Consider the following 12,519-nt stretch of genomic DNA (forward strand, 5'->3'; position numbering starts at 1 on the left):
CCTCCACTCCCCTCGCCACCGCCGGAACCAGATTAGCCACTGGACTTGTGCTCCCCCCCCCCCCCCCCCCTCCCTCCCGTTTTTTTTTTTGCTAGGGCTTGTTAAGTTGTGTGCTCAGCAAAATCTTTGTACTTCTTCCTGTGAGATTTGAATGTGTGTTCTGAACTAGTGCTTGTATGTGTGTTTTTGACGGTTTGCTTTATTTATAAAATGGGGTGAAAGCCTTTTTCGATAAAGTTTAAAGACGTTGAGTGTATATTTTTTGCGGACAGAGTAGACAGTACGAACAGAAAAGAACACTCCGTAAAAATTACTAGTACGTGCGTACTACATTTAGTTGCAGAGGATGCATGAGGCACTCCAACTAATAAAGAAGAAGAAGAAGGTGTCCGGTCCGCCTCTAAACATTACGAACTAGGGCGTCGTAGTTTTAGTTGATGCAACAGGATATGGGACACAAAACAAGTGCAACGAGCACGGTTGGAGGTGATCCGGTCCGCCTCTAGCAAGCTTAGCTAGTAGAGGTTGATGGAGGAGACGGCGATGTAAAGCTCATCGTCCTCCATGGCCAGCGCGCCTTGCATTGCCGGCCACCACTCCGGCATGCTGCTGCTGCTGCTGCTGGCGGCGGCGTCCGTGGCACCCACGACAACATTGGCTTCGCTCATCATCGAGGACACCTCCGCCGCTGTGAACTCCGGCTGATCTGCGACTGCGTCGTCGTCGACGTTGCGCGCGAAGCGGCCCTTCACCCTCGGCCGGCTGTCCGCGAGGGTCTTCCGGCAAGCGTACTGAAGAAGATGCATGGTCAAAATACGTGAAGATGCAAAATCGAACAAGTACGGTGCGAGCGAGGAGACGTACTGTGATCTTCTTTTGGAAGTTGCGCTGGTTGCGCTTGCTCCTGTACTTTTCGATGCGCTCCCGCCGCTCCTCCGTGGTGTACCTCCCAGCCGCTGCTGCTGCCGGCGCCGGCGTTGGCGCCCCGAGGTCTCCCGTGCTCAGCACATGGCGGAACGGCGGCGCCTGACCCTGCTGATGGGAGTAGTAGTAGCAGTGCTGCTCTGCTTGCAACAGATCACCGTAGCTCGACGCTGACGGTTGGGAGGGGAGGAAGCCATTGCTTCCCTGACAGGTATAGGAAGAAGAAGAGGAGGAGTGATGATGATACATCGCCTAGTGCGCGCGCGTGTGTATGTGTGTGCGTAAGAGCGAGCGATGAATGACTGACGTGTGTGTCAGCGGCCATGTATTTATACCCGCCGGCCAAGCAAGTCAACTCTCGCCTCAAATCGGATTCACGATGACACGAGACATCAACTCGAGATTTCAACATGACGGCAGGGAAGCCGTCCATGGTAAAAGCATTACATTGTTGATGGCACTAACAAGGTCATCTGAGCCACATGCTCAATCAAACAGTAGCCAGAGAAACTGCAGAATGCCAACCCAAAGTCCATTCTACATGACTCCAACCATAAAGGGAAGTCGTAGCACAAATCTATCTCGCTGGTGCCATCTTCCTAGCTACTTGCAGTCTTGCAGACGCACTGTTAAAACTCTACCATCATTTGCAGCACGACCAGACCTCGCAAATGAGTGTCATCCACCATTGCCACAAACCACAACAGAAAAACAAGCTGGCAAGCATATATGATTTCTCCGTGTTATGAACAGGGCACGGAGGATGAGAACCTCAATCGATTATGAATGCACAGCACAAATGGAAAATATTTATGTAGTGATAATGGTAAAATAAGCTGGCAACCACCGCTGCATAGCAATGGGTGTTAAGACAATTCAAGGAGACATGAGCAAGTTGGGAAATCTCCCACTTTTCCACCGGAATCCTTAAACCATGCCCCAGCACACCAGGAGATGTGCCTTTTCTCAGCACCTCTACAGGCACTATGCTCAACTTGCAACTGACTACACATCAACAACAGGTCCTACCACTTTGTTCCATGAACCAGGGTCAGGAGTATCGGTAAGTATGTATTTTGGCTCATTCCAAGCTAATCATTTCTTAGTTGTATTTTGGCTGAGTCCAAGCTAATCATTTCTTAGTTGCAGCAATGGGGAGCACGAGCACAAAGGCAAAGAGATGATGAAACTAAACATCATATTTAAATTAAAAGGGGGGGGGGGGGGGGGGGGGGATGCGCAGGAACTTCCCAGGAATGGTGATTAGAAGCTAAAAATGCAAGTCCCGAAGAGAGCACCTGATGTGACTTCGTCCACTACTATGATTACCTTCAAAAGTGACATCTCGCAGGATTTCGGTTGGGAAGAATGATACCACCTTTGAACATTGCAGCCTATTAGATAGAGCCCCACAAGAATCTGTGTTGTTTTAAGCCTCTATTGGACACAAAATATGCTGCTATGGACCCAGGACCCTGTTTTCAGTTGGCAAATTTTTTCGTAAGGTCACTGGAACGTCCTCAACCAATCACACGGCTCCATTTCTCCTATAAGGAAAGAGGTTCTAACGAAAATGAATCCTTACCGTACGTAGCCCACTCAGGAATTGCGTATCACGTTGACATAGCCTGACAACGCGAGCTTGCCAACCTTCAAGTGGGCTTAGCCAACCGACAAGATAAAGTCAAAGGGCACCAGGCCACAGCATTGCATATAGTTTCATCTGCCTTCGACGTACACAGCAAAATGCTACGATTGTTTACTCCCAACAGTTGCCATGATTTCCTTGCAACCTGCAAAGATTTCAACAAGAGTAGCATCACAACCGCAATCATTGACATCTCAGTGCATCGAGAGAAACATCAAGAGGATCACAGGCGGGGCGAGCCTTTCACCGAGGCAGTGACGCGGTGCCTGTCAATGGACAAGATAATGAGAATAAGTGGGACGATTAGGATAATGCACAGTGCACACAGATTTTACTTTTCTTCAAGTAGGTCGCCTACAAAAAAATAGTCACACCACTACAGCATGAGTGGAGATGCAATAATTGTTTAGTTGATGTGCGTAATGAATTTACAGAAATGAACAGCAGATTAGATAGATATGGAATTATACCAAGAATTACTACCTCCGTTCCGAATTATAAGATGTTTTGGATATTTCAACATGGACTACATACGGACTGAAATGAGTGAACAAACACACTAAAACACGTCTATATACATTCGATTCAGAAAAAAGTTAGAACATCCTATAATTTGGAACAGAGGAAGTACTCCCTCCGTTCCGAATTACTTGTCGCAGGCATGAATGTATCTAGATGTATTTTAGTTCTAGATACATCCATTTCTACGACGAGTAATTTGGAACGGAGGGAGTAGGATTTAAGTATTAAGAAGGTTTGCAATATGAGTAAATTCGATCCTATGGGACATCTAAGGTACATGACTATTGATCTGTACATGAAGTCAGGTACATTCATCAAGTCACTTCAAATGTCATTAGATTTGCCAGAATGAGACCACATTGATGAAGACTGATAAGACTTCTCTATCTAGTGGCGTGCATGATTTGGAGAAATGATTCCGGTCCTGCCCCCACACCTTCCTTGGGTGCATCTGTGGGCGAGAGGCCTTTTATTGTTGTCATGGTATCTGCAACCTTTTCCACATCAATTCCACTGGAATTACTACTCTAAATTCACACGTCCTTTTCCTTTTGTACTTTGATTTTGAAAGAACATGCTGTTCAGAGTAGAAAGGAGAGAAAAATATGAGATCATTACACATCCGAGTGAACCTGTTTCCAGAAAGGCATTTAAGAAGATCGAAGCTGGTTGATCTTAATATCTTAAATTCATCATCATGCTTTGAGCAACATGGAAGCACGTCTATCCGATATTTTGGATGTCATGCACTCAAAGCTATATATTCGCATCTGAGCCATTTGGACACTATTTTGTCCATGTGTGATAGAAACTTGAAAAAAAAGTTGATATACCCTCCAGAAAAATTAAGCAAAAAATTTCTTAGTTTGCAAAAATCATAATCTGACTATAGGACAATAACCCAAAAGCCTATCGCCACACATCTTTCCTAGAGGTTGCCAACATAGTTTTTACTGCTCTGGTATCCTTATTAGGAGGAAAACAAGACAACAAAGCCCAAGATTCTGCAAATTAGCATATTGGAAGCCATTGGTGATTTACATGCAGGTACATCTATTTCTGTTTCAAAAAGGAAGAACCTGCTCCAATTGAGGCATAATGTGGAGTGTTTTGAAGGAAAGGGCTTTTATTTATGCATACACCAAAGTTACTTTGCCGACAATAGACCATTGCACATGTAGAGCATCATGTCATACAGTTCTATTTAGCAATAGTATCTCTATCAATATAATATACACGAAATCATGTGACAGTTCTCATCTCATGAGGTTGACAGCACTGGTATATATAATCCCGAAATAACACCTGATACAGGACTCATCATAAACATAGGTTAGCATTATTCAGCACACTTCAAATCAAAAGATACGATAGAAAGATTTGATGAGACCCTTACTTTGCACCTTTCTTCTTGTAAGGCAAAGATTCAAAAAAGCACAAAAAGGGAAGATAAGCTGGACTATGCAGAGTTTTTGTCTTTGCTTTTCTGCAAAACCAACAAGACATCAGACTTTGGAAGGTAGGCATAAAATATCATTTTCTGTTGTTATATTTGTAATAAAACCAAATTTCCTTTATTTTAAAAGTGTCCCCGTTTTTCAGAAAATTACTTATCATAATCTTAATCCAAAGGCATAAAGGAGCGTGTGTCCCTTCAATTGTCATTTTCTTCTAGAAAGAAGATAATATGGTACATATTGTATCATCTGGGTAATACTTTTGACATCGGCACAAGCATGAAAAGGAATTGACGGACCACTATATCGAGCTCAAGGGGTTCTGAACAACAGAAAGTACAAATAAAAAAAGAATCGCAGAAAATAGTAATCTGCAAATGTAGTCATGTCACAAATTCATCACTTGCCTGCGATCTCAACCTTGCCACCAGCGCAAGAATAACTTCGAGCTGACATTATAATCTGTGCAACATTTTCATGCATAATGTGTTCTGTTTTTGTTTACTAACTTGTTGCAGTACAACGCCCTTTCATAAATCACTACTCAACAGCAGTGTGAGATTTAATGGCGTGTCATCATCTCTGTAACCTACAGAGCACCCCAAAGATTATGTAGTATCTCGGCAAGATTAAGAATAACATTTTTGGTAAAAAGAAGCATCGTTACCTTAGAGTTTGGGTCTAACATTATCCCTCATAATCTGTGCAATATCGTGTTCTGTTTTATGTTCACTAACTTGTTGCTGCAGCAGTGCAGCACCCTTATAAATAACTACTCAACAGACAACAGTTGTGAGATTTAAATATTTAATGGGGTGTCATCATCTCTACAGAGCACCCCAATGATTCTGTAGTACCTCGGCAAGCCTCAGAACCAACCGGAGTGTATCAGGCTTGTCTACACCCCTTATCCTCGAGGCAAGGATCAGAAACAGAAGGAGTTTCATGATCCAGTGACACCTGATCCGCCCTCTCACAATAGGTGGAGCGAGTGTCATATTTAGTATAAGCCTTAGCATTATCTAGGATGTCAGTAGTCCTGATAGGATACTTGTCCTCAGTAGTCAGGACTAGTGTAAGAAATCTCCATACTCTAGGGATGGGAGGACGAGAAGAACATGCTAACTTAAGACCAGAAAATAAATGAGCATGATTCACCTATCTTAACTTGTACAGACCCTTCTTTAGTTTCAGCTGGGATTTCTTTACCATTGGTGGACTGCTTTGTCTGACCAGCCGAGAGAGGCATAACAGAACCACAAGCTTTTTCATTTAACACTCTCATGAGACTACTTATGGCTATGGGTAAGCCTGGTAGTTTATTTTTTGGAAGCAGGTCATGGATTTGTCTCCAAAAGTTGCAGATCTGCTTTAAGATCCAGTGACCAAATCTGCACCTTGTTTCATTCAGTTGTAGACTTGGTAATAGCCTATTGGTTCCAATCTAAACAAATGTTTCTTTTTCAGAGCCTTGGAAATCAGTGATCTGAGCAGATGGCATAACACTGATCATGGATTCATCATGGAGGCTGCGAGAATAAAAATGATACTCCTAGAACATCTGGTTGAATATGATGCTGGGACCATTCCAGATAATAACTGTCATGCAGTTTACAGACATCGCAGCTTTGGCTCCCTCTTTAGAAAGGCCAAGCAAATATACACATAAATGGATGGCATCATATGAGAACCTCCAGTTTCATTACCATTGCCAGCAGCACTTGCAATTGTTAGATTATTTCCTTCAGCACAGTCCACCAATATCTAAAACCAGAATAAGAAGGAAAAAAAGGAACTATAGTAGCAAAATAGACCAGTGAGTACCAGTTCGACAGAGGGGGGTTGAAGTCTGAAACTGTATGTTATGGTATCAAATGTCTCTGCGAATCAGTGGCGTTGTGAACACTCAGGGTCAGAGCAATTTGGTAGATAGATTAAACAGAACACAAGTGACAGATTTACGTTTATTAGACACAAGAGCAAGGATGCAGAAGTACATTCTGTAACTGGGTCATTATGAATTGCATTGACTCGGGAGTGCTTAATTGGGAGTACTGATTACCTTACCTGTATGCAATGTTGAGCAAGTTTGTGAGAGAAGTCGATAAACATGATATCAAGGTTGGTGGCGACATGGCAGAGGTGGTCGAGTGCAGCCTTGATGAGAGGCACGCGGTGACGATGTGGAGGCTGCGGCGGAGGGGGCGCCGCGAACGCAGCGGCGGCGGCGGCGGCGGCTGTGGAGTCGCGGGAAAGGGTGATACTACTGGCGGATGGGTTCTGAAGCGGGGGGTCCATTCCGGCGGTGGCGGAGGAGACGGGCGGGAGAGGAGACAGGAGAGGGCCCGAAGAAAGCCGAGTTTTTTTTAGGGCTCGAAAGCCGAGTTAATTTTATTTTTTGAGGGCTCAAAAACCGAGTTAAATAAAGTAGCAGATGCCCTATCCCGTCGCCGGTGCAGGACAGCTTTCCGGCCTATGGCAAGTACGGGTCCGGCAAATTTGCATCAGCCAATAAAAATTATACGGGCGACTTATATATGTACGAGTAGAGGTGTTTTAGGGAAAAATATTTTATGAGACCAGGTTTTACGGGTTAGCAGGTGAGACCCATCCTGATGGATGACACGTGGCATTGACAAATCACAAAGCATCTACCCCACCCCTCATCTGAAATCAGGGGGAGAGATTACATGTTTTGTGATTTGTGAATGCCACATGTCATCCATCAGGACGGGTCTCACCTGGTTTATATGAGACCTGGTCTCATATAATTTTTTTCCGTGTTTTAGGGTTTTTGTCTCGGATCTGGTGCCGCCTTTGACGCTCTTTCCCCGCCGCAATTCTCTTCCCCTCCCGCGAGCTCATTCAAACGTTCCCCTCCCTCGAGTGTAGATCATGTCGGGAGAAGGTCGCGGGGCGGGGCGCCGCAGGGCGCCGTCACGCAAGCGCGACCGGCGCGATGCAGAGGCTGGAAGCTCCAGCCGTCCGTCGTGAAGGTATGGCACTTGGACAATATTTTAAATAGCAGCTGTCACTCACTTTTTTGCGTTGTGCTGTGATATAGCGGCCTTGTCAGGATTCATCCGCTATTGCGAATGTCAGAGCGTATTCCGTGCTATATAGCACTATTGTGAGGCAGCCATGGCACTCTGGCCACAAAAAATATGATATTCAAACCACCCGGCACCAACGCTTGCATATGTGTTAGTCATGCAATACTATCCAAGCTCCTATACGCAGCCTCTCTCTACTTGGTTCTGCTGCTAGCCTGAATTACTGTATTTCCTCTATTAAGAAATATAAGAGTGTTTAGATCATCATTTTAGCGATCACTATTTTAGTGATCTAACCGCTTTTATATTTCTTTAAAGAGGGAGTACAGTTAAAAACTAACTGAATATTCAATTCTGAGTCGGGGCTCATCTGCACCCCAATGAATAGTAAATTCAAGACAAATACTAAAAAAATCAAAAAATCTGACTTTTTTTTGCATGAAAGATGTTTGAGTGCATGAGGTGCATGCCAAATTTCATAGCATTTTGAGATCTAAGTAGCTCTCGGCAGAAAAGACGGAGTCAGGTTCAAAGGGTGAACAAGCAGTAAATTTTTCACAAACCCCGAGTTTGTCTTTTTTTACCGAGAGCTACTCAGACATCCAAATACTCTGAAATTTGGCAAAGACATCACGCATTCAGTCATCATTCTCCACAAAAAAATGAAACTTTTTTAGTTTATTTCGTATTTTTAACGATTTGTTTATTAACTTTCGGGCTCATCTGAGCCTCGGAGCCAAAATGCCTTGTCCTGAAACTGTTGCTACACGTGAAGTCTTCTCTCCACAAGTTAATTAATTTGCCTTCTTTAGTTCATAGGAATTTTATAGGAATTCTAAAGGATAGGAACTTTGTAGGAAAAAATTCTTTTGAAACCCTTTGGTTTATAGAAACGGATTCATATTCTTGTGCAGAATAGTAGGAATCAACCCTTCACATATCAATTTAAAATAATTAGTCTAGACTCAATGCATATGACATCTCTTTCCAAGAATTAAGATGCATGTCATCTCCCTTCCTTTGATTTTCTTATTCATATATGATTATTCCTATCATATGAACCAAAGGAGGTCTAAACATGATGCCGCCCCTTGGAGGAGTTCTTTAAATAAAACACATAAGAACAAGGTTCACATCACACATGTCCTCTCCAAGCATCCAAAGTAAGAGACACATCAAGATCCGCAACCAACAAAGGAAAAGATAAATATCAAGGTCTTCCCAAGTTTCTAAGAGAGATGAGGCCTTAAGAGATAGTCCTCTCTAAACCCCAGGAGCGATGGGGGTCTTGATGAGTGATATTTATGCGTTTATTCCACCATTGCTTAAACTAGATAATTCAGAATTTTTAAGAGAATCACTCTGATATCGCCACTAATAACTATTGAATGTAAGTTATTTTGAAATCCTTTGTTTATTATGTTTCTCCAGTAAATGGGCTCAAATATGGATGAATATCATCACACAGACACAAGAGGAAACAAGAAGTGTGGAGAAGAAGGAGAGGAATTGGAGGAGCAACAATGCATCCAAGTGCAAGACGACGCAAGGTACAAGTGTGCCCGCTCGTACCCACACTCGTACTACCCATCGTGGGCTCCAGCACATCTACCTGATCAACATCTATAAAGGGGTCGACACCAGAATCACAACAGAGAGAGCAATATTCATGAAACAGACAACCAGAAGCCATTCCCATCTCATCTCCGTAGTTACCACCACCTTCATCAGTGCAACCATTCTCCCCAAGTTAGGCGTACCTGTAATTGGTGTATCACATCTGGCAAGTATTGTAAGACATATTATCAATCAATCATTTGTCTTTACGTCATCTTCAATGAGTTTGTCTTGTGATCCGACCGCCATATGTGAGTAATTCAGTAAGGCAATTGGTTGAGGCAAGGCTTTGCAACCCTATGTATTTGTGCACGGGATCGTTGGTATGACTTTGTATATTTTTTACTTTATTTATATGTGTCCGATTGCAATGGGGATGTCTCATGTCTTCTTCTCGTTCTAAGGCCCCGGGGTACTCGGGATCCCATAGACCAATTAAGGAGAAGGTAAGGAGCAAGAAGGCTATGGAACTCTATCCCGAAGAGTGGTGAACTCTATCCCGAAGAGTGGTGAGAGAAGGGATAATACGGTAGCGGAAAACAATTCCTTGGGGATAAATAAGGTGTAGTCATTAAATGTCAACAGATTTTATCTGAATATTTATTATTAATAACCAAGGTACCATCGCGTGACAGTAAGGGCCATCGGTTAGACAACTTACTCTTGATGCAGGTTGAGCACCGGCCAAGACTTACCATGGGCATATCCCCCACTTCATCGCATAGCAAGCACATCATATTGGTTGTCTTCCAGAGCTATGTTTGTTATCAAGATAAGATCCCAAGCACAAATATAAGGTTGAGAGTAAGACCTAATACCCATGTTTTTTTTCATATAAGTGTTTGCACCCAAAAGGGTGTTAAAAGTTTGGTTTAAAAACTGGAATTTAATTCGATAACAATAACTTGTTTGATTCTTTGTCGTAGTGCACATCCTCTCGTGGTTCGATGACCCTGAGTCACTCCCTGGGAAAAGGTACGGGAACCTTCTGCTATTCAAACCGGTTCTCAAAAGGCATCAACCATGATCCAATAGAGAATTCTTCTCCCTGTGAGGTCTTGAACCTCTAGGAGGAGATAAGACAAGCATAGCTCTCTCAAGGTCTAGGTAATTGTTTTACTGACCCTAAAACTGAAGGGGGACAAAAACTATTTTTTTGAGAAACGGGGGACAAATATTAGGTGTAAGGGGGTACGGGTCAGACAGGCTACATGGGTTTGATGGCGGGTTCTTGGTGATATCCATGGGTTCCTCTGCACTATTAACCCATCTCATCTTGTGGTGAGTAGTGTACTGCATGCCCGTCACTTGTCGCAATCACAGAGTATTGGTGAGTTTTCTAACCCCGTGCGTGAAGATGGGAGGTTGAATTTGTGTTTTTTGGTATACTTGTATTTTCAAATGATTTATCTCTTAAACCGTGTGTTCAAATTATGAACCGTTTTCACCATTGTTTTTCTCGCATTGAGATCTTCAAAATTAGATCCTATGTGAAGAGGGTTCACTGAATATTTTTCCAAGCAAATATGTGCATCCAGCGTGACCTAAACTGTGTTCCCAAGCGTTTTGCATCAATAGACGTGCTACGCACATGGGCTCCTCCCGACTAGGCTTGCCCAGTGGAGCCGTGAGCACCGAGCAGGAATGAACTGTACCGAGTCGGCTACCGTAGAGATCATGTTCACCCATGCGAACCAGACACTTTTGCAGCTTCATTATAGCGAACCATTTTTTGGTCTTTTTTTATTTCAAACAATTTATGAAAACACAAATATCTTTTGAAATTTCTGATTATTTTTTGTAAACACAAACAAGTTTTGAAGTTTCATTTTTTGGAAATTGGGAACTTTTTTCTAAAACATGAACAATTTTTGAAATCTCCCAAACATGTAAACATGATTCTTTTTTGAAAATGTATTAACCTATTTTTAAAAAAAATATTTGAAATTCTAAACATCTGTTTGAAAACATGAACATATTTTGAAAAAGCAAATATTTTTAAATTTTGTAACTATTCTTTGAAAACACACACATTTTTTGAAATTTGAACTGACCTGAAAGGCGAATAAGTTTTAAAATTTTCGAACATTTTTTGGAAACAAGAAGATTTTTTGGAACCAAACACTTTCGCACATTTTCCAGACATTTTTTCATAAATTCATGATATTGTGTAAAAATTAAAAGAAAATAAAATAAACAGAAAAAAAGCAAAAGAGGAAAAGTGAAAAATCGTAAAAACGAGTAAAGAAAACATATAGAAAAAGAAATTGTTATGGAACCTTAAACCGGTAGAAAATCATACACTATGCTACGCTAAACAATCCGGCCCACCAGATCGCTCGCCTTCCTCACCGAAGGATTAGCAGGAAATGGTCCACAAATGTTCTGGCCAAGCCCGCTAACGCGTTGCCGCGCGACTGGTAACTGGGCCGGCCATTAAACGCGTAGATGTGCAGTGAATTATTTTTATACCTAAATCGAACCGATCCTCAAAAAAAAAAAAACTAAATCGAACCACTCTCTCTAAAAAAAAAAAGCGATCGGATGGGGAGGGCACGCCGCGCCACCGTGTGCATGCGCCGCCGGTGGGGAGGTTTGGTCTTGCGGCCGGCTCTCGATTGCTCGCACGGCCGGTGAGACATGAACCGGAACAGAATAACACAAGCCATGCTAGGCATATATGTAGCTGATCGATCAAGATTCCTCCATAACCACTGAAAACAAGCAAGGTTCTTAATCTGCTGGTGCCTACACATCTCCTCGCCGCCGGCCGGCCGGCATACATACATATTCTTCTCCCATCTTCTGGAGAATCTGTACATGTTTTCCTGACAATAAAGCAGAAACCACTTTGCTACCAACGCATCAAAGTGATTTTCATCTATTAGTATTGTCCTGGATAGATAGCATGTTGAGGCTCGTCTTTCTGAAACCTGCACTGAATAATTCAATAGGCTGGGTTTTTGTCTGAATCAACAACACAAAGTTACACAAATGGGGACACATTTGTGGGTATCTGGATGTTCATTGTTCAAAGAACAGACTTGCTTGGACACCTGCTGATTCTTGCATATATTCTGCTTTTCTCGTTTCGAAAGGCTACAGTAGGGTGTGATAACAACTGAGCAACGACCAACAGTTTTGGACTGTGCGCTGCACATCACAGCTCCAGCTCCAGGTCTTATCTTATATACATCACATTTAATTCAAGTCAGACCAAATGGGCCGATCATGATGTATATATGCCACACGTTCATTGACATGGACTCGTCAGTTGATCAGCAACATGTGTTTAAAA

General features: G+C 42.7%; 1 protein-coding gene across 1 annotated transcript; it reads right to left on the reverse strand.

Annotated features, from left to right (window-relative positions):
* Positions 1-304: 304 nt before the first annotated feature.
* LOC123103261 (zinc finger protein HD1-like) lies at positions 305-2,141 on the reverse strand. The gene is made up of 2 exons (XM_044524791.1): positions 865-2,141; positions 305-791 (listed from the first exon to the last, which is right to left on the reverse strand). The coding sequence occupies exons 1-2, from the start codon at positions 1,171-1,173 to the stop codon at positions 516-518; spliced, it is 585 nt and encodes a 194-aa protein (XP_044380726.1). The 5' UTR covers positions 1,174-2,141; the 3' UTR covers positions 305-515.
* Positions 2,142-12,519: the final 10,378 nt, after the last annotated feature.

The sequence above is a fragment of the Triticum aestivum genome, chromosome 5A, assembly GCF_018294505.1.
Source record: "Triticum aestivum cultivar Chinese Spring chromosome 5A, IWGSC CS RefSeq v2.1, whole genome shotgun sequence".
In the NCBI taxonomy this organism is placed as follows: Eukaryota; Viridiplantae; Streptophyta; class Magnoliopsida; order Poales; family Poaceae; genus Triticum; species Triticum aestivum.